The sequence below is a fragment of the Castanea sativa genome, chromosome 1 (assembly GCF_040712315.1).
Source record: "Castanea sativa cultivar Marrone di Chiusa Pesio chromosome 1, ASM4071231v1".
Lineage (NCBI taxonomy): Eukaryota > Viridiplantae > Streptophyta > Magnoliopsida > Fagales > Fagaceae > Castanea > Castanea sativa.
The window spans coordinates 65,688,638-65,712,095 of NC_134013.1; the positions used below are offsets into that span (position 1 = coordinate 65,688,638).

General features: G+C 32.2%; 2 protein-coding genes across 2 annotated transcripts; one reads left to right on the forward strand and one right to left on the reverse strand.

Moving 5' to 3' along the window:
- Nucleotides 1-842: 842 nt before the first annotated feature.
- Nucleotides 843-3,770, forward strand: LOC142622277 (uncharacterized). Its single transcript, XM_075795722.1, has 2 exons — nucleotides 843-1,318; nucleotides 2,252-3,770. Exons 1-2 carry the CDS (start codon nucleotides 1,256-1,258, stop codon nucleotides 3,323-3,325), a joined length of 1,137 nt encoding a protein of 378 aa, XP_075651837.1. The 5' UTR covers nucleotides 843-1,255; the 3' UTR covers nucleotides 3,326-3,770.
- Nucleotides 3,771-16,751: 12,981 nt separating this feature from the next.
- On the reverse strand, nucleotides 16,752-21,871 carry LOC142640452 (uncharacterized). Its single transcript, XM_075814558.1, has 4 exons — nucleotides 21,644-21,871; nucleotides 20,579-20,867; nucleotides 18,965-19,366; nucleotides 16,752-18,379 (listed from the first exon to the last, which is right to left on the reverse strand). Exons 1-4 carry the CDS (start codon nucleotides 21,715-21,717, stop codon nucleotides 17,099-17,101), a joined length of 2,046 nt encoding a protein of 681 aa, XP_075670673.1. The 5' UTR covers nucleotides 21,718-21,871; the 3' UTR covers nucleotides 16,752-17,098.
- Nucleotides 21,872-23,458: the final 1,587 nt, after the last annotated feature.

Sequence of the window (23,458 nt, forward strand, 5' to 3'; positions counted from 1 at the left end):
ATTTTTTTTAATGAAAAATAGAAAAAAGTAACTAATTTTTTGTGACGGCTATTTATGTTTTTTATAAAAATAGTATTAAAACTTTTTAAAAATAGTTTATTAACAATACCTTAAAAGTATTCGTTATCAACTTTTAGTACTTAGTTGATAGTTCTTGTAGTATTTTCCTCACAACTTTAAATTCAAACGAAGAAAAGGTAGTGTTTAATTTCTTAAATAAAGGTAAAGTGAAAATTGAGTTAGAAAAACGAATTTAGAGGGATACTATAAAACTTATAGCATAGATCTTATGATTCAATTTTTAAACACAAAATTTAAAAAAAAAATAGTTAAAAGATTTATTTATTACTATTGTTAAGGTAGCATTAATCATATCAATTTGTAAATTTTCTTTTTTTTTTTTTTTTGTATATAAATCTTGTTGCTTTTGAAGTGAACAATACTTTTTTTAGCATCGCTGGGTTTAAGCACAGCTGACATTCTATAATTTCCATCTTTAATGATAAGATGAGATGGGCAGTTCAATCCCACATCAACATGCACAAGTAATTTCTTCAAATAAATAATAAAAACTAATCAACAACTAAACATAATAATAAGAAAAATACTTATTAAAGTTTTTTTTTTTAGAAAGTTATTAAAGATACTTGTATCTTCTAAAAATTTATCCCTATATTAAATAATTTGGATTTTCTTACACTAATGGGAACATTTAAACCAAGACCATTAATTGCTAGTATTATTCTAAACATTTATTTAAAAGTTAAAATGACGAGTGGGAGTTATAGATATCCTAACATGTAAAATTTATAGTTTTATTATCTTTTTTATTTTTTTTTTCGGCTTCAGTTATTCTCTCTCTTTCTCTATCCTTCAATTCTTAGTATAAATAGACACCTTGTGAAAGAGCGAAAAACCACCAAACGGCTATAAATGACGTTACAAGTTCTGCTGAACACACAAAAACACACACACAAAACAGACACACACACACACACATAGAGAGAGAGAGAGAGAGAGGAGACTTTAAAATCGTTGGGTTTTGTTGGGGTTAACTTTGCCAAATTTCTCTTTGAAATTTTAGGCCTTTGGTTTTGGAGAAGGGGTTATTGATCTGGGTCTCAAAGATCTGATTCTCTTTTCTCACTGAGAAAGACAGAGAGAGAGAGAGAGAATTGGGCATTTTGTTTTTGGTTCTTCTCCAACATATACACAATATTTTATAGTATATATATATATAATATAGTTGAGAATCATGTCAGATGGGTATTATAGTTCTAAGAAGACTGATGATATCTGCGAAAAAGTTTGTGGCCAGGTACAAATCCTTTACCAATTCTATACTTGTTCAATTTTCAAACTTTTAACTTCTTTGCTAAAGATTTTGGGTTATTTGAAATGGGTATCTTTGGTTATTGGGAAATGATTTTTCATTTCTGGGATTAAGGGAAAGTGGGTGTGTTTTTTTTTTTCTTTGTTTTGTTTAGTTTAGTTTATTTGCTTAAGTTTTTACTTGTTTCTAGTATTTGTCTTTCCCAATTGACACTACTCTTTTCAGTTTTATGTCTTTATTCCTATTTTTGCAAATTAAATTTAGTTTTGGGGTTTGCTTTTTGAGATTTTCAGTAATGGGTATCTCTCAGTATCTTTGGTTTTATGTGATTAAGGATAAAAAAAAAAAATTGGGATTCTTTTAACTATATAAAGTGCCCCAATATCTTTTTTTCTATACATATACCTGCACATAGACCTATATTCACGCCTTTTTTTAACTCTAGAAGTTTTTGGTTGATGGGTTTGTTATTATCTAGATGGAATTTAGTTTCAGAATTGGCATATGAATTGTTTGAGGGATAGAAATTCGTGTGTGTTTTAAATTCTTGAATTTTCAAGTTTTAGCCCTTTTGTAAGATCCTTTTTTTAGTGTCATTGTCTGAGAAGTGAAAGGTGCGTAATATGTGTCTGAAACATTGGTCATTTCGACTATACAAGTTTTGGATTTTCCTTTCTTAAGATTCTATCTTTGTCTGAAGGTCAGGCAGCTATTGAACTAGTATTTGGGGGTTTTAGCATCTGAACCTTTTTCTTTTCTTCTAATAAATCAATTTAAATGTTTAGAGCAAACAGAAATGGTGTTATATCCCTGGGATTTGTCAAAGTTTATATCATTTCATGTAAACAAGATTAAATCAGTGTTTTTTTGGTACAAATATTCATAGTATCTTATATTGTGTATTTTTTAAATCCACAGCAAGGAACTCCTACATCCCTGAGCATCTCAAGACTCCGGACATATCTGCTCTTGTTTGTGTTTGTCCCATTATGCATTGTTGGCGTATATGTACATGGGCAGAAGGTCACTTATTTCCTAAGGCCACTATGGGAATCACCTCCAAAGCCATTTCATGAGATCCCTCATTATTATAATGAGAATGTATCGATGGAGACCCAATGCAAACTTCATGGGTGGGGAATTCGTGAATCACCAAGACGAGTCTTTGATGCAGTTCTGTTTAGTAATGAGCTTGACATCCTTACAATTCGGTGGAATGAATTGTATCCATATGTGACACAATTTGTTCTTCTTGAATCAAACTCAACGTTCACAGGCGTGCCTAAACCATTGATTTTTGCAAGTAACCGTGATCGGTTCAAGTTTGCTGATCCTCGGCTGACTTATGGGATGGTTGGAGGAAGATTCAAGAAAGGCGAAAATCCATTTATTGAAGAGGCATATCAGAGACTAGCACTTGACCGGCTTTTGAAAATTGCAGGCATAGAAGATGATGACTTGTTGATAATGTCTGATGTTGATGAGATTCCAAGTGCCCATACAATTAATCTCTTGAGGTGGTGTGATAACATCCCGCCTATTCTTCACCTTCAGCTTAGAGACTACTTGTATTCATATGAGTTTTATATTGATAACAAAAGCTGGAGAGCTTCAGTCCACAGGTACCAGTCTGGCAAGACTAGATATGTACATTATCGACAAACTGATGACCTCTTTTCAGATGCGGGGTGGCATTGTAGCTTTTGCTTCCGCCGAATCAGTGAGTTTATTTTTAAGATGAAGGCTTACAGCCATAATGATCGAGTCAAGTTTTCTCATTACCTGAATCGCGATAGGATTCAGGATATTATATGCAAAGGGGCTGACCTCTTTGACATGATGCCTGAGGAATACACATTTAAGGAGATCATTGGGAAGTTGGGACCTATTCCTCATTCTTATTCAGCAGTACATCTTCCAGCATATTTGCTGAACAATGCTGAGAAGTACAAATATCTGTTGCCTGGTAACTGCAAAAGAGAAAGTGGCTGAGTCTTGAAAAAGAGGTTCCTCTGGATAGATTGGAGATGCAGATAGTGCATTGCACTGAACAGGGATCAATTGGATGATTAATGGTCTTGGTGAAGCAGCAATACAAGTATACTACCTTATATCTAATGAAGTTAGGTCACTCCCTAGAGAGATTATTGGAGGAACTTGTCAGGGCCCTGGAATTTGACAGAGAACTCTCTATATCCTCCTTTTGGTGAGTTGGTGTTTCTTCCGGTATGGAGGCATGCCAATTTTCTGAGTAGGGAGCTCACTGTGAGAGGATAGTCTATGGCTGTGACTAGTTTATGTATCATTTCTTGCGGGTGTAGCATGATCCCATATTGCATAAATGTATAATGACATTTTCCAGCTTTTCTGTGCTGAGAATTTGGCTATCTTAGACTAATTTATTCATATAATCTTATCACAACTTGGGTTGTCTATCATTTTGAATTGTACCATCTGATTGCTTTTGGATCTTCCATTGATCATATTGCTGTCCATACGGTTGCTGATCATTAAGTTAGTGTATGGTTTGTCTTCTTCTCTTTCTCTCTATATCTCTCAATATATTTTGCATTGAAGTGAACCTCCACAATGGAAATAGATGGCTTTTCTTCTCTGAGGCAGAGTTTTTATGCCTAGCACTTGTTATTGCTAAAACCTAGACACCAGAATTAGGTTGTATATATTCTAAGAGTATAATTTTCACATTGTCAACATTTTTCAGGGTTCAGAATCTTTTTTTTTTTTTTTTTGCTTTGGGAAGCTGGCATGATGAGGTAGTTCCATCTATTGTGAATTAGTTGACCATTTGAACTGACCTTGTATTCTAATCTGTGACTTGTGGCCACGCGGCCACGCACCACGAATCTAACTCTGTTTACTTCTAAATTCCCTGAATGAGATGTGAGTATTAGTTTTAGTTTTGCCTACAGCTATTGATGGGGATTTATTGTTTGTGTGGTTCTCTTAAATTTAGGGTCTTTGCCAACTTGGTTGACTTGTCTGCTTACCTTTTCAAGCATTGTATTTTGGGGGGCGTTCATAAATTGATGTCTCTTTTAGTGATTGTATCCCAAGGTGCGCTTTGAAATTTCCATAGTGAAGATCCATCAAGGTGACCCACTATGCTCACAAAGACTAGAGAGATAAGGAATGGCCATATTAGATTCTCCACTAAAAAATGTGTGATTTTCAAATTTTGGATTATTATCTGGTTTGAATTTTTCTTTTTTGCTCATGTGTTTTAATTTGCTTGTGTTGATCCATTAAGTTCTTGTTCTCTCATTGCCTTAAAAAAATTCCAAAAAAAGCTGATACCACATGCTGTTTCTTAGAAATTACATTTGGTCTTGTTTGGGTTTGTGTTTTGTCTGATACTGCTGTTGAATAAATCAATTTTTGCTGATTCTGATGTGGCTTCTTGGAACTTTCTTGGCTTTCCATCAAGCGATGAGTCAAGATTTCATGTTCCCTCTTCTTCCATATTAGGATTAGTATTAGTATTGATCTTCTGCTCTGCCATTACATTTTCACAGATCTTATATATTCTGTGAACTAATATTGTGCATGACTATATGAAAAGGCCGAGAATGAATTTTTGAGCAGCAACAATAGGATGAAACGGATTAGGATTCTCTAGAGGTCTTAGTTAATTCAATCATGAAGTTCCTAAAATCTTAGAAACCAAAATTGTGACAGTTTGGTAATTAGCCTTTCAAATAGAAAAGGAAAAAAAATTTCAGGGAGTAAGGTTATGAGTGAATTGCCTCTTCCAAATCACACAAAAGTAAGAGTGTTATGCATTTGGTACGATCAAATGGTGATTGTGAACTTATTTAAATGGTGATGACATGGTAAAACCTAATCTGTTCAGTTTAAAATGGATAAAATGTATTTTAAGAATTCCACGATAAAAGTATTCTTAAAATTATAAAATATTATGCATGAAACTTGTAACTCAATTGACATATCTTTGTGTTTTCAAACGAGCTGTCCACAATTCAAGTTTTCCATTTTATCGAATTATAAAATATATCCTAATATGGATAAAACATCGACCAATTGCTCTAGCATTTAGTGTTTCAAGGTTTGGTGAAGTAGGACAGTAGAAGCATTCAAGAAATAATGGCCTAGACTTCGGCAACCAATCAAATTATAGTCTAATAATATCTTGTTGGCCTGTAGCTTAATTGTTGAGTCGGACATGGACGAATGGCTTCAATTGAGCATTGACCCCTAAAGTTTTATTAGTCATTTTGTAATTGATTAATAATTCAATTCCAGTAACAGTCATAAAAAGACAAACAGACATTTAACAGGAAACTTTGCCTATTACACATCACACATCCTTAGTGGCCATTGTGAAGAATAATTTTCATTGCATTAAGACAAAGGGTGTGTTTAAATACCGCTTATTTGCTAAAAATTAAAAACTTATTATTAAAAACAATGTAACAAAATAATTTTTAAAAGTGTAAATAATACTGTGAAATCCAAATTTACTTAAAAATCTGTAAAAAAAAGTGAGTTTGGTGGTACGTAAACAGTATCATTGAGACCCACTCAAAAAAGAGGTCAACGTGCGGATTGGGCGTCAAACGCACACTAATAGTTGCCCCATTTTCATTATTCAGAGTCCGTTTGGATAGAACTTATTGCTGAAAACTGAAAACTAAAAACACTGTACAAAAATAATTTTTTAATGTGTAAAAATTACTGTTCATCCCAAAAAGTACTGTTCATTGGCCTAAAATCACTGTTTATGGCCAATGAACAGTGACACATGCACGTGGAAAAAAAAAAAAAAAAAAAAAAGGCCAGACATGGACGCAACTGTGCTATCCAAACGCCCTCTCAATTTCACAAAGTCACTCTTAATTAATGAAATTGGAGAGCTGGTTTCAACGGCAAGGTTGCCATTTGGTCCTAGTACTTCCAAATACAACACACAAAAATTAACGACTTGACGTGACCAAAAAAAAAGTGTAAAATCTCTTAATTTTATTTATTTATTTATTTAATAATTCGATAATTAAAGAGGAAAATTTAAATCTTGAATATTTTTCTTGAAAAAGCTCTATAATACCTATGAGAGCAATTAATTTTATTAATTACTAATTTTGAGATACGAGATCATTCTCAACTAACCTCAAGTCATATTTTCATTAAAAAAAAAAAAAAAAAAAACCTCTAGTCATTTTATCTTCTTCAAACCATTTAAGTTTTAAAAATTAAAAAGCTGATTATATACTATTCAATTTCTTTTATATCTGAATATATATTTTCTAAAGGATTAATATCTTCTTATTAGTCAATTAAGTACGCGATTAGATTATATTGTTTTACTCGAAAGTCGAAACAGCTATCCAATTCCAAGCAAAAGAAACAACACCAATTGACGCGTTAAAACCAAGTCCTGTCTCTCTGAGTCTCTGATGGACAACAACACCACCAAGTCAAGCCAATTTTTGCTTTGTAGTTTCGTAGAAATTCATGGGTCCAGCATTAAACTGCAATGGTAGAAAAAACACTTGGAATTTTTGGTAGTCCATTTCCAATTAGTTGGTACCTATCATTATTTTTGGTATCCACGGTCTGGAAATTATTTGTATCCAAGAACATTTTAAATAAGACCAAAAAAAAATATATATATATATATATTTTTTGAGAGATGGTAATAAAGTACGTATAAACAATTTATATATATATAATCTTCTAATCTCTGTGTTTCTTAACCGGCAATTAACATGCAAGGAGGGAGGGTAAAAAAAGGCATCGATTGTCAATTCACTATACTCATTTTTTTTTGGTCTGAATATTCACTCTATTGATTTTTAAAAAATAAAAAATAAAAAGAACAGATGTACATATTTTTTCTTTTGAGAGAGGGAAATGCATAGACATAAACAGATTTGTAACAAATAATAGTTCGACCTTATCAAGATCAATAGAGTTTTCCACCATAGGTAGTGGCCAAGTTATCATAACAACAAAATTATAAGATTGTTTGAGCCCCTAATTTAGTCAAAATATTCGGACATTAATTAGTTGCACGATAAAATGTTTTCAAAAATATATTGATTTATTGACATAAATAAACCCTTCCCTAGAAGTGAACCCCCTTTTGTTCCAACCTTCCAACAACTTCTATGAAAAAAGAAAAAAAAAAAGAAAAAACTTTGAATTATGTATTGGGCAAATAATCAAACCTACAATTCTTTAATTGATCACATGGTAGTTGAACTCATGTATTTCTTCCCAAGAATTATCAATTATGCTATATCGCTATACATTTCGCTTGCACCAAAATTTAGTAGGACAAATGGGATGAGATATTAAATAAAGCCAACCCATTTTAATTTTAAACACACCCACATGAAGTTCCAAGCCTGGATAGCACGTCAATCCAAATTCAGCCTAAAAGCCAAGTTGTAATCATGCTTTCCTATAATATACTTTCTAAACAAACCCATATCTTACTCTTTCCCAAGAGCATGAATATTGATTCATTTGATTTATATATTTATTTCTTATTTATTAGAGTTTTAACTTGTGACGTTTGCTTCTTATGATTGTGCAATTTATTATCAGACCTAGACACTAATTAATTTTTGGTGTAAACGAGAATTTGATTTTTTATTTAACTATCGGAAACTTAACCAGTTTAGTAAACTAAAACCCATACCCCACCTAGTTACCTAGTTAATAAGCAATATTTTTTATATACTAGTTACTACAATCTTAACCTTGAAGGAAACTTCTAGGGAAGAATCAAATGGTAGTAGATTTATGCAAAAAAAAAATTTTGAAAGGAGATTTATGCAAATTGAATATATATTAAAAAAAAAGAAAAGGAAAGAAATCATAGACTCGACAGGGTATCAACCCATGAAGGCATGCCCTACTACTTTTATTGATAATAACAAGTTCACATTTATTTATTTGACTTTTCCTAAATTGATGGGCAATACTTCTATCCTTAGACTTGTCGATTATACAAGAAGTTTTTGCAGGCAGGTTATAACTGATAATGGAATTAATAATGCTTTTTCATTCACTACTTGTGGGACTTAATAGTACTTATAGCATAGTATAAAACCTTTTTTTTTTATTTGATAAACACACATACATATAAAAGCTAAGGCAAAAAAAAAAAAAAAAAAAAACACTCAACTTGGGACGGTACAAACCCACCAGGTCTTTTTGTGAAATTTTGACCACAGATGATAATTGATAAGATCAGTTCTAATTTCTATTATTTTATAGGAGTATGAGTATCCTTGCCATTTGTATAATTTTGTACAATATAGCACGGAAAGTTGACCGATTAATTTTTTTTTGATAAAGACTAATTAAAATTTAAACAATGTAATTGTACCGTTTCCTTTTTAGAAGTTGAAAAGGTGCTTTTTTTTTTTTTTTAATATATTAATCAGCAGTAGTATGATTGTGTGACGTATTGATTAATTAAAAAATAAAAATAAAATCAAACAAAAAATATTACGTATGTTATGTGGTAAAAACATCTAGTACAAAACCAATTTTTTACCAAAAAAAAAAAATTGCTTTAATGATTAAAAAAAAGTATGATAAATGATGAACTTCTTTTAATTTCTTGAAGTTTTAGACTTTTAGTAATAGGGTTTTAATGAATTGTTGTTTTAAATTTCTTGAAACTTGGGTAATAGAATTTCAAATTATCTTCATAATTTGAAGGTATTTATAGAATTATAGTGATTCACACAATATATATATCTTGTGTAAGATTGAACTTTTATTATCTTAATCTTGTAGTATGCTTGTGTAATAAATGAGTTAATTAAAAATGATACGAAAAAAAAAGATTTTATTAATATCATTAAAACTAAACTTGATTAGCATCTTCAGAATCTATATATAGCCGACTAAAAAAATGTTAAGAGTAGGGTTTGTTTATTATCATTGTAATATTATTGAACAAAAAAACAACTAGAACAAAAGGGGAAATTTTCAACTAACATGGTGGAAGAATATCATATAAGATCAATTTTTTAAAAAACTAAAATCATTGTAAAATTTTAAAATATATCTATAATAAATAAAAAATCTCTTTTATATTTTTATAAATTTTGGTAATATATAATTTAACTTAAAATAAATTATTTTAATAATTTTAATATACTAATAATGAGCCATATAATATAAACAATTCATACAACATGTAACCTTATACAACATACAACTGGTTGGTGTCTTGGTCTGATGATAAATAGTTATTATCATGAGCAAACGTGATAGGTTAAAACTCTCTAAAAAAACCCTTATATTTAATTACATAGCATTAATATAATATAGAATGTATTTTTTTTAGAAGAAATATAATATAGAATGTAAGGTCCTAATTTTAACATAATTTTAAACCATATAAAAATTATTAATGCTACATAGCAAAAGCATATAGTATAAAACCAAATTTTTGTAAAAATAAAAAAATTGTGGTTTTATGATTAAAAAGTTTAAGATAAATGATAAAAAATTATAATATCTTAAAATATTTTGGCAGTAGAGTTTTATGTATTGATATTTTCAAATGTCTTGAAACTCTCACAATAGAGTTTTCCCTATACAATTGTTTTTATAATTTTAATGAATTTATAGTGAACCACACGGTACAAGGGTAGTGTCGTATAACATGTAACACGTATATAAATTCAGATGATGTAAGTAGGGCATGTTAGACCTTAACTTTGATTATATTACTTTAGTATTATGCTTGTGTAATAGATAGCTAAATTAAAATCATATGAGATTAAAGAAAATATTTTATTAATCTCATAAAAATTGAAAATTAAAATAAAGGGGAAGATATTAAGTTACTGGGTGGAAGAATATCATGTAATATTATACTTTGTATAAAAAAAATCTAAAAATTATTGTAGATTATTAGAATAATTTAGAAAATAAAATTGTAGGAACACAATTTGTACCTAAGTCCAAAAGAGGAAAGGGAATAGGCTCAGAGAGCCCAATACAATGAATTTGTAAAGAGTGAGTTAGAAATCTAGGTTCTAATAAGTTTGTACAATAATCGTAGTGGGCCAAGATGACAATAGAATAAAGATGAAGCAATTTTATATAAGGAAAATTGTCATCAGACTCAATCCGAGGAAGCTAATTCTTCTATATATCTCATCTAAGGACAGATTACAAATATTGTTCTTCAGTCTACAATGTTTTCCTCTCCTTTTTCTCTGACCCCTTTATCCTCAGGGTCTCCTTTCTCTTTTATATTATCATTTTTCCTCTCTCTACCCTCCATGTATGGATCATATTATTGGTTTGAATACTTGTCCCATCAACACCTTCTTGAAACCTTTGGAAGTAGCTATAAGGCTGAACACTGCTACTCAGATATTACTTCTTCATTAACGGAGCCAGAGAGTTAGCTGTAGAGCATTCAATACGGTGATATCAACTTTCTCTTTAGATATTTTAGGACTTCCCTCTCTCCTGCATTTTTGTGATGCTTATCCGTATTAATAGAATCTCCTGGGACGTTACCCTGGATGGCAGACCATCCCTTCGAATCTCGGCTTTGCTCAGCTGAGGGGACATTCATCCTTAGACCACCCTCAGAGATCCTTATGATCAAAACTAGCCTCTTCTCTTACTAACATGGACTCCCCTAATAATGTGTACCTCTCATTGGACTACTTCATGCCCTCGGATTGGGCCTCCGATCCAATATACACATGGACATATATATTGCTAGGCCTAACACCCCTACAAAAACTATGGTCGGTTGGTAAAATAATGCAAAATAAACAATGAATTCAATTTAATTTAATCTAAAATAAATTATTCTAATAATTTTAATATATTTAACAAAAACACGTCATATAACACTTATATTGAGTTGCATAGCATGATCATGAAATGCATGTAAACACCACTCTTAATATATTACATGGGAATGGTTTGCAAAAAAAAGAAAAGATAATTATATAATTAATTTTTATTTGAAAAATAGTAAAGTAAATCATAGAATTTGTACAAGAAAAACCAAAGACAATGTAATAATAATTTATTTAAAGAAGAAAAATGCTATTCAAAATGAAATTGTTTAGTGTCATTTCTTCTAGCCTAATAGAACTTTTTACTAGGGTGTGTATGGATTGGGTTGGAGGATTTTTGAAACCTAACCCAATAATGTCAGGTTGAGATATTTCCAATCCAACTCAATTCTTGTGGGTTAGATTGGGTTGAGTTGGGCCAGTAAGTTGTATTTACATTTTTTATGACATGTAAATAATTAGAATTTTGTTAACTATTTAATTTATTTTTGCAATAAATCATTACAATTCATATAATATGCCTAAATTATAATATTGCAAACTTCCAAGTTCCTCAAAATTAATTTCCAAAAAACCCAAATAAATTAAACTAAAAAAATTTAATAAAATAGACTTATATATGTGATGTGTTGGGTCAAATAGGTTTTTTTTTTTTTTTTTAACTATCAACCCAAAATTATGAGGCTTAAAATTAAATTCTAATCCAACCCAATTCACAAAACCCAAACCTAGATGTCGAGTTAGGATTGAGTTGGGTCAATTTGGTCATATCAGCGGGTTGGATGCATTCCTAGGTAAGTTTTAATGGATTCCAATTATTATTAAATAGATTAAACTTCTTTAAACCTTTTTTTTTTCCGTTGCTCAAAACCTTCTTTATACCTTTATATATAAATATAATATTTAGTGCTTTTGTTTTAAGGATTTTGTTAATAGATGCTGTAATTTTTTTTGACAAATTTTTTTCTATTTTTCTATAAAACTGGTATTATATTTTTTTTAAAATAATTTGTTAACAAATAATTTAAGCACATTCAATAACGAAACTCATTAATATTAGCCAAAGGTAAATAGTAGTAAGGAAAAAAAAAGTATTTATTTGAGGGGACTCACAAAAAACTCAATTATGTAATGATTACAGCTAGTGTGCTTGGTTGACTTGGTGTATCATCTACGTCCACTTTGAGAATTGACCCGTTTGATTTGGGCAAGTCAAGTCGGTCGTACAAATTAAATTAGAGATTATTCGATAGTAGACTAGTAGTATAATCTAACCCGGCAAGTCTTCTTTCTTCCAATCCTCAAATTCCATTGAGATTTAAGAAATGGTCCACACCACCATTGAGATTAATATCTTTCTTCGAACTTTGTGGTGGTGGTTGTGGACCATTTCTTAAATCTCAATGAAGATGACAATGACGCATAATTTGTGTATATATTGTGTACCATTATCATTTCATAATTTTTAGCATCTTTTATGTGGGACTCACATGCGGTTTTAACGACGAGAAATATATTAATACTTGATAATTTTAGATAATTAATTTGTCATGTACAATGGGGGTTTATAGTATTTGAAAGTAAACATTATTTGGTCCCTTAGAATTTTTTTTTTTTTTTTTTTTTGAAAAGCTTGGATGTTGATGTTGGAGAAAGATTTATTCCATATAACAAATCAAATTGCAATCACAAAATTTAATTAGCCTTTCCATGTTGATGTAAAAGAAGTACTTATTACGTGTAATAAATCAATTGTGACATAATGATGTGATACTCCATGTTCTGCAAGAAACTTATAAGGTATGTTTAGTACTAGGGGCGTTTGTGGTGCAGTGTGATGCGGTTTTAGGTCATTTTTAGTACCGCACTTTGCGGTGCAGTTTAGCCAAAATTATAATTGCACCACATTTCATTATTGTGGTCACATGTGTGGTGCGGTGTGGTGTATAGTTTAGCCAAAGCCATAACCGCACTGCTCCTCATTTTTGCGGTCACATGTGCAGTGCAGTGTATTAAAATTTACCTACTATTATCCATGGAATTCTAAGCGATCAAATTACAAGAAGACATTATAAAACTCTCAAAAGTGAATGAAAGCTGTTCAAAACATCCATAAGGCACTGTAGGTAACAAAAGTTAACTCTGAAATCCCAATAACATGTAGTAAATGTCTAAACCCAGATTCAGTACCAAACAAAAACAAAGAAAACCCACAAAAATTAAACTTAAATATCTAACATAGCTATTGAGTACTGAGTCTTGACCCATCACTTCCAAGTGCCAATATACCAACGGCAACAATCAATAAAAAAAAAAATAATTAACAAGTTTGTCATATGCAAGCTACCAATAGATTAACTTTAACAAAGAAAAACTTGAATTGAACACATATAGACTATAGAGAGATAAATACCACAATAGTAGAAGCAACTGGTGCAAGTGAGTTGTCTATTGGCAATTCAAGTGGAAGTGTGTCGGCTAGGGTCTGAGTTCTAAGGGCTGAGAGAGTGATAAGATTTTTTTTATTTTTTTATTTTACTAACAGAACAGTGAGATACGGCTAAGGTATTAAATTATTAATTTTTTGATATTTTGTCCTTATTATATATATAATATAAAATAAATAAATATATTAATATATATAGAGAGTGCGGTTTGTGCGGTTTTCATATTATAAAACTGCAAACCGCACTGTATCATGCGGAGCGGTGTACTATTACTTGCAGTGCGGTGTGGTGCGATTATGCTATTTTACGGGCGATTTTGGTGCAGTTTGGTGAACACCCCTATTTAGTACTGTAAACATTAAATTGATTCGTACTTATAAAATTAAAATAGGAATTAGGAGGTTCACTTTATTCTTTTTAATATATAGATGGAGTACAGGATAGTTATACTTTTATAGAGAGGATAAAGACTATAGAGAGGATAAAATTTTGTGGGTTCTAGTTAACTCAACTGGTAAAATCTCTTATAGTTGAATAAGAGATCTGGGGTTCAGTCTCCGCCTATACCAAAAACTAATTGATGTCTTGGGCTGATGATAAAGAGTTATTGTTAAGATGAATGCCATAAGTTGAAACTCTCTAAATTAAAAAAAAAAGATTAAAAAAAACAAAAAAAAAAACTAAAGACTAAGCTAGAAAGAATAGTCCACAGAAGAGAGGGACAAAAATTTATCCCTTATATTGATTGGTTATCATGGAAAAAATGGGAGAAAATGGTTTATATCAATAGTTTATTTTTAATTATAAATTTAAACATTCTCTCTCACTCTCTTTCATTTTCCTCTCAAATTGAGAAGAAAGAGAGTAGTGAATTTCCTGCCCTCCCCCTTACTTACCACCCAACTTAGACTTTAATTAAATTGCAACATTATTTATAATATTGTATGTATTATTACTATTTTTTAATTAAAGAAAAAGATTAAATACATTATTATGAATTTAAAGATATATATACTCATTTATATTATTTAAAATTTGTTATTGAAATAAAGTAATAAAGTACATTTTGCATTAAAATGTAGAGAAGCAATTTTTTTTTTTCCTTAAGAGAAGACAAGCTAATAATTAGTCCCTTTCCATGGGCCCAAACCCATCTCTTCCATTTCAGAGTGGGTCTTCTCCTTGTCCAGGAAATATGGGTTGGGTCCTCTATTTGGTCTTTGCATTTGTTTTGCCTTTAATGTGAGGGAGGGACTATCTTTATCTAGGGGTTGAGGGGCCTTTAAGTGGGAGTTGTATACGGTTGGGGTTAGGTTGGATATTAAACCCATCTCTTTTAGATTGAGAAATCCCCAATCAAACCAATTTCATAGTAGTTCTAAAAACCAACCTAACCCAACCCAACTCACAAGGGTCAAGTTGGGTTAGATTTAAGTCATCAAGCTGGGATAATTTTATTAGGTACAATTTAAAAGAAGTTTTTATTCAATTATGAAAGCCCATTAATTATTCAATAAATAGTTGTCATTTACACAATTGAGCATAACATTCCAATTTCCAAGTTCATCCAAATTGAGTGTCAAAATACCAAAATAAATTAAATTAACAAAGTTAAGGTAAGTCTTAAAATTCAAATAAATAAATAAAATACATAATTTTAAAAATGTAGCATGTGTTAGGTTGGTTGTGGGTTGAAAATTTTGCCAACATGAACTGACCCATCCTAAGCTTAAAAAAGGCGCCCAACCCAATTTATGAACCAACGAATAATCAACTTGAGACTTTAGGTTGGATTGGGTTTGGTCATTGGTGAACACATCCCTTCCCCTCACCCTGCCATAAAAAAAGCCATCAATGCTTGATTGGAATAGTTTTGAAAGTTTTTGCAGAGATATATAGTTGCAGATAGACTCCTAATCATTACTTCCTAGATAAGATATTCCTAGATAAGATATGTTAAAACTACGTAGTTTCCCGATTAAATTCAAACACCTAATTGCTTTAATTAATAAAATACAGATAGTGTTATTTTTTTTAAGGAAAATTAAATTCAATGCATCTTTGTGTTTGAATTTGATTGGGAAGCTTGACTTATTACTCTTAAGTTATTGTGCCTAAGGCCCATAAGAATATTTCTTATTATCGTGGTAAATTTTGTCTAGGATTATAAATGAACTTAACTATCAATACTCAATTTGAGCTTAACTTGGGTGGAAAAATCTTTTTGTTCTTTTATTCAGCAAATGACCCAAGCTCAAGGCTAAATTTAGATTTGAGTCATTTGACTACTAAACAAAGTGAGCTCAAACATTTTATAATATATGCTTGTAAAAATAAAACTAGATTTATATACAAAATTATATGCTTATTTGTGTGTATAAAAAAAATACTTATATAGACTTGAGATTAGATTGTGTAACTTAGTAAATAAGTTCATAAAAGATCCTTCTGAAAAAAAAAAAAAAAAAGGTTCATAAAAGATCAAATTATCATTTCTTATTTATTCACAACATATATAGTCAATTTCGTAGTAAAAATTGTATATAATTTCTTAACAATGTAAGGTTGGTGAATGTGATTTTTATGAATTTATAAATGAAAATTATTCTATCTAGTTAACTCAAATAATATAATTTCAACTCTAATTTAGCTATTAGTTATTAACATAGATTTGTAAAGTGGTAAAAAAAAATTGAAGGTACAGTGTTTACTATATATGAAAAAAGAATTAAATTAATCAAGTATCTTGTGAAAAAAGTTTGAGCTTGTTTGACCCCCAAAAAAAAAGTACCAAATATTAACATGTAATCTAATCTAGTTTAGTTACAAGCTTTTCAAAATAAAATTAGATGAACAGTTCAATACTTTTAAAACTCAGTTCAATTAGGACTCAACTCGTTTCCACTACTCTCACTAATAACAACAGAGAAGTGAGTTTCATTCTGACATTGAATCAATGTACAGCAAACAAGTAAAAAATGCGCATGTCATCTACCAAAATCCTAGAAAACTACAGTTAACTCTTGCTCGAGCTTCCAAATCCTTACTTAGATTTCAGGGGGTTAAGGTAGTTTGTCCTTGGGGTAATGAATTAAGGAAGAGCGTGGGAGTGGTTTTACCTGCTGCTTCTCATTGTAAATCTTAAGTAAAATACATCAATTATTTTCATTTCCACGGGATGTTTAAGAGGAAATTTTACAAGGGTTCAGCTAGCATGCAGTGCATTTGCTCATGAACACACCAAGTATGCATCTTGCAGCCAATGTGCAAAGGCATGGATGCAAGCCAAATCCATGTTACAAACAATAACTCTAGAGCCACAACTATTTTTTCTTTTACAAAATGCTGCACTTAGTATTGATTTCTTTAACAAAGAAGAGAGTACAAAACGTACCAAAAGAATAAAAATTCACTGCACCATCGTATTAATCTGAGATCTTTATATCATCAAAACAATCTCCGAAGGACAGTGCTCAGCAATGAGAGATCTAATCACTATCCCAAGCCTCGTCCAATTCTTTTTGTGTCCTCGACTTTTTATTATCAACCCCATAATCCTTAGCCTTCATTGGATGATGATCTTCCTCATCACCACTGCTCCTGTAATCATGTCTTCCAGCTGTTGATGCACTTGAGTCGCCCTCAGCATCTGACACCCACATTGCATTTTCCAAATCGCTAAACATTTCTTCCGATCCAGAATCTTCCTCAGCCATATTTCCGCTGAACTTAGCTTCAGCTTTTGTCTCAAAATATGAATCATTATTGGATCTGCCAATCCTATTATGCTTCCGCTGCGCAACTCTTGATCCCTTGAATCTACCGTGAGTTTCATCTGAATCATCAGCATCACTCTCCTGTTGATTCACCCCATTCTTCTCATCTCCCTTAACGTGATATAAGTTGTCTTCCTCATCACTGCTGCTTCTGTACTTATAAGTTGCTGCTCTTGATGCTTCTAATAAGTTGGGTTCTTCCTCCGCATCTGATTGCCACATTGCATTTTCAGTATCACTCAACGCGTTTACTGAATCAGAATCTTCCTCAATAGCCTGTCTTCTAAAATTAGCTATAGGATTTCTCTTAGAATTGTCATTATTTTTGGCCCTGAGAATCTTATCCTCCTTCCACCTGTTTGCTCTAGAAGACTTGAACTTTTCATGAACTTCATCAGAATCATCAGCATCACTCTCAAGATCACTAGCAGTCTTCACATCATTAGAATCCCATTCATCATCACCATCAGAAATATCATTGTCTGCATCATCTCTATCATTAGTCCTCTGCTTGTCACGTGCATCTCTCCACCCCCTTGCCTGTCTGACCTCATCATCATCATCATAAGAGTTGCGATCCCTACGTGTTTCAGATCCCCTGAACCTCCCTTCAAAGTCTGCTCTGTTCCAATACCTAATTTTTCCAAGCTCTTCTTTCTCTGCTTCTTCTTCAGCAACCCATTCTTTATCTGCTGCATCCTCTATCTCAGCTATGAATCTGTCTAACTCCTCCTGGTCACTATCATCAGGGGGTTCTGACTCTTCAAAGTTTTTAATAGGTTCCATTACTTGCTGTTTATCCTCCCGGAAAACATAAGGACTTCCTTCCTGCCTGTCAATTGCATTGAAGAACGTAGAAGCAACTCTCTGAATGCTGGCCATGGCAACTGGATCCTCAGGATTTACCCCCATTCGCCGGAGCTGCTGTTCTAACTTCTTTATGTTTAGCTTCTGAGATTCAAGAGCTTGTTCAAATCTTGCCTTGAATAGTGCCTGCATGTAAAGACAAGCAAGTTACTTTGCAGAACAAACTCGGTCCAGAGACCCCCCCCCCTCTTTTTTTTACCAACAAACTGTACAAAAGATGCCATCCCATCCTAATTCAATGTATGATTGGCACTGATGCACTTTACCCAGCAAATTTTTGGCTGGAGGTCATATGCATTACAAAGAGCGAGCTTTTCACAATGTAGAACATGAAAAGCGTCACTCAGTTGGTTTCTTTATTTGTATTCTTCTACTGAATTGGGAGCTTAAGGCAGGTTCATCAAACCAAGGCTGCGGTTGGGGGCTTGGTGAAAATGATAATAGTTTTCTAGGGTTCAGTTGTTATTTACATTTTCAAAGTCTCAAAGGTACATATTTCAGGTACCTCAAATGCAACCCCTCTTGCAAACTGAAAAGCAGTGCAAAGAGACATATGCCCTGTAGTCTACCTCGTTTTGCCCCAAAATTACAAATAAGGGCATTCTACTTTATTCTACTAGACTCATGCCCAAAAATGAAGGGGGAAAAGATAAGCACAATATGATTTGAAATGAAAAATATTACAGAATAGAACATGAATATGGTACCGACCTTCCTCTTTGTAAGGGTGTTGATAGGTATCAAAATTTTGGGTTGGCGATAGTTTCTGCCACGAAACATGATGATTGTTTTCACATTATGAATATTTACGACAATACCACCACTCAGTCTTGCAATCATGGTTGCCATTTCTTTTATTTTTTCTTTGGGGAAGTTGTCGCAGCAAACTTGCACAGTTTCATGAAACTTCCAGTGGAGATGCATATTTTGGACAACTCCACCAAAAACTCCACGAACACCAACAGGTACATAATTTTTATTTCTGAAGCCAATTTTTTTAAATGCCTGAAGCTGTTCGGGAGTCAATAGCTCAGGGTCATGACGAGGGGGTGGCAACTCTGGCAGCTCATATTTCTTGAGCTTCTGAAGGAGCAATGCCACTTTTTTCTTGGCCTGCATTAGTTAGATAGTGGAGGATCGTCAATCTGATGATTACAATAAGCCAATAAGATGTTATATGCTGAGAAAATTGGGAAAAATGATTGAAAACTGCAATGATATTACCCTAAAATCGGAAGGTGGAAAAGGAAAAAACCAAAACTAATGCAACACTGAAATTAAAGAAAAGAAAATTTTAATGACCTTGGACTCAGAACCAAGAAAAGAAAGCCAAACCTAAGAATCAGCACCAAACCATTGAGAAGTGAGAATTTCATTAAAATTGAATGAACTGTAAATTTGCATCCATTGGAGTACAATAGTGTGCTTATATATGCATATGACTCAACCCTAGTTTAATTGACTTAAGAAAGATAAATTATTGAATTACAAAAATATCCTTGACTCTAGGAAATTAATTAAAATACTATATAACCAAATTAACTAATAAGACCTAAAATAAAATCCAATTGACCAATAAAAATACAATTGATTTTCAAAATTAAATAAAATTGTCTTCATGCTTTCTGCATCATTCTCCCCTGATTGGAAGCATCTTAACCTGTAGCTTTTGAAATGTTTAAGGATAAGCACTCTTGCATTTTATACTTGCTTCAACTCTTAGATACCTTCAATTGTACTAAGAGCAAGAAATTTTCTGTTCCAGCATATCATTAAATTTGTTTGAGATGACAAAACTAAGGGGTGAAATAGCATTGCAAAGGTTACAGCCATATCTTGATCCTCATAAAACACCAATGTATCGAACCTTTCAATTCATCAAGCTTTGTCATTTCATGCACCGTAAGGGCATGATTTTCAAAAATTAAATAAAACTAAATTAAAATAAAAATGTCTTTGCACTTCCTGCATCAGAAGCCATTCTCTCAAAATGAAATTCATAGTAATTATAGACAAACTAAACAGTTGACAACACCTTAAAGGCAATGAAAAGTCACAACAGTTGATCTACAAGTCCCAAAAATTTGTATCCTTTATTTCATATATGCCAATAAAAAATTTATGTCAAAACCAACAGATAACTCCCCAGTGTCTTATACCCAATGACATTGATTGATAAAAGGGCAATCTAATACACCAAGTAAAACAATTAAGAGAAATCTAAAAGCCAATTGTTGCAGTCCAAATTTAGAGAAAGAAAAAAAGAGGATAGACATTGTTACAATTCCATATCTCATCCTTGATCATAAGGGCTAGATAACATACTCTTTTGAGGTTGTAAACAAGCCTCTCCTCCTCAGTCATTAGCTTCTTCTTTAATTTTTGTGCTCTCCGCTTCTCCCTTAGGGTTTTACCAGACTCTCTTTGCATCCGCTTCTCCACCTTGCTTCGCATGCTTCTCCCTTTCGAAGTTGACATAGACCGGAACCACCCCTTGAAGGGATTCAATGATGCATGTGAAGAAAATAAAAGACTATCTTCACTTGGAATACTAGGCTGAGTCACATTGCTTGAGATGGGATGTGGCAAAACATCTCTTAAAAACATGAGATTTCTGAATATAAAGTACATTTATATCAGAATAAATCTTATGCAAAAACCAGAAGTATCAAATTGAACTTGCTCATAAATTGAACAATAAACTCTTGAGTTCAAATTCTCCATTCACCCACCAACTGAGCTCAATCATCTCATTCAAAACAGATCATAAAAAATAATAAAAACCCAAGTAACCAAACAGAATGAAATTAGACTCTCTTTGCTTTCTGTACAAATGTAGGAAAGAAAAGGGGATTGAACAATTGGTTTCTTACATTTTTCATTACTGAGGCATGAGAAAACCAAAACATATAAGCAAGAAAGCAGAGCTGTCCAAAATTAAACCACATTAAAGCAATACCTTATAGATGAATGAAAGAGAAATTTAAAATAAATAAATAAACAAATGATTAAAGAGAAATTAAGTCATATCTCATTATCATTCTATTTGGTTACTGGGAGCTCTAGAGTCTAGAGAGCCAAAAAAAAAAAAAGACATGACATTTTTGCTACTTCGAATCAGACAGAAGCAAATGGATGAAAACCCAGAAAAATAAGGAGAAAAATAATCTAAATTTGATTGCTTTATACATAAAAACTATGAAAGATGAGACATTTAAAACTGGATCACGAAAGGGTTTATTATTAGCCTAGAACACCCCATTTGACACAGTGGAGGTGAAAACCATAAAACCCGCTTATCCTTTTCAATTCTCGTTTATTTTCCTTCACTTTTCCTACTCAAACAAACGGGGAGAGAGAGAGAGAGAGAGAGAGAGAGAGAGAGCATACTTGGAGGGATTGGATTGGAGAAGTGAGAAGAGGGACTTGAAGGAATGCCTCTGAAGAGTCCTCGCAGCAAACATTGGCGTCAATCAATCTATCTATCTCAGTCACCTTGTTTTGTTTTGCTTGCCTTCATTCCATTGTTTCTTCCCTACAAAGTTCAAACACAAAGAAAAATGGCAATGGGGTTTTTCACTGTTCAGGGTTTTAGGTCGGGGTTTTGGGGCAATTTGTGCTTTTCAACAATATGGGTTTCCTACAAAGTTATTTACCAATCTGCTCCTGCGCTCAAATTTATTTGCACAAACAGCCCTATCTATCTGGTTAATGTTTATTTTGGTAAATTCCAATTAACATGTTAATATTAAACAAGTTTAAAACTTTTCAAAATTAGCTAATTTGGTCTCTAAAACAGTTGAGATAAAAATAATTAACCGTTTAGGGACCAAATTTACTAGTTTTGAAAAGTCTTGGATTTGGTTGGCATAACCTCAAACCTCGAGGTATATTAGTGAAATTTATTCTATTTATTTTGTAGAGAGAAGGGGAAATAAGGGACATTAAGGGTCCGTTTGTATGCAGCTGAAACTGAAAATTAAAAACTGAAAAAAACTGTAACAAAATAATTTTTTAATGTGTAAATAATACTGTAAGGACCTGAGAATTCACAAACTTGGTTAACTACCCCTTCTTCGTTTCTTGATCAAAGATCCTTATACAATATATTTGGTAGAGAGGGTCCAACAACAAAAGTCTTCCCTCCGTAGTGTCCTGACTCTTATTTATATCGTTTGTTCCTTTCATCTTGGCCTTACACCTCACCATCTACTATGCTTTTCCCTCTGACACCTGTTTGTCGGTAATGGAGCAGAGTTCTAACTTTGCATTCAGCACTGTTCAGGTTATGTCCACATTAATGCAATGGATTGAGTTGGTATCCTCCAATTAATGCGGCCAGAATGGTTGTTGCCGGGCATTTAATGCAACACTCTGAATTAGCCTGCCACCTTCAGATATTTGTAACCCTTATGTCAGCAGTGCCCATGCCACATCATCTTTGGGTATTCCCAGGTAACTTCCCTTACTCCTTCACTTCCTCTTGCTTATGCATGTCGGCCTTCTTTTCCTCGGGTCTTCGGGTTCTTGGGTCCTCGGAACCTCACAAATACCGTAGGACCCACTTTTAATAAAAAATTTTGAAAAAGTGTGCGCACTACAATTTTGTCCCCTCACAGCAGAAACGAAAAAAAAAAAAAAAAAAAAAAAATATATATATATATATATATATATATATATATATATATATATATATTGAAAAGCGTTTTGCGTCTAGACGTGGACGCAAAACGCAGCACCCAAACGCCTCTAAAAGTTCATTTGAGAATAGCTTATTTAGTTGAAACTGAAAACTTTTTGCTGAAAGTATTGTAGATAAAGCTAAAAGGTGGCTAAAATTGTACAGTGACACTCATAAATAGTACCAAAAAGTGCAATGAGACTCATAAATAGTAGCAAAAATAAGTTATATAGTAAAAAAAGCTGGCTTTTTAAGTCAATGTCAAACACAATCTAAGAGTCCATTTGAGAACAACTTATTTAGTTAAAACTGAAAACTTTTTACTGAAAGTACTATAGATAAAGTTAAAAGGTAGTTGAAATAATACAGTGAGACTCGTAAATAGTACCAAAAAGTGTAACAGAACCCATGAACAGTAGCAAAAATAAACTAAATATAAAAAAAGATAGTTTTTTTAGCCAATGCCAAACGCAACCTAAGAGTCCATTTGGGAACAATTTATTTAGCTGAAATGTAAAACTTTT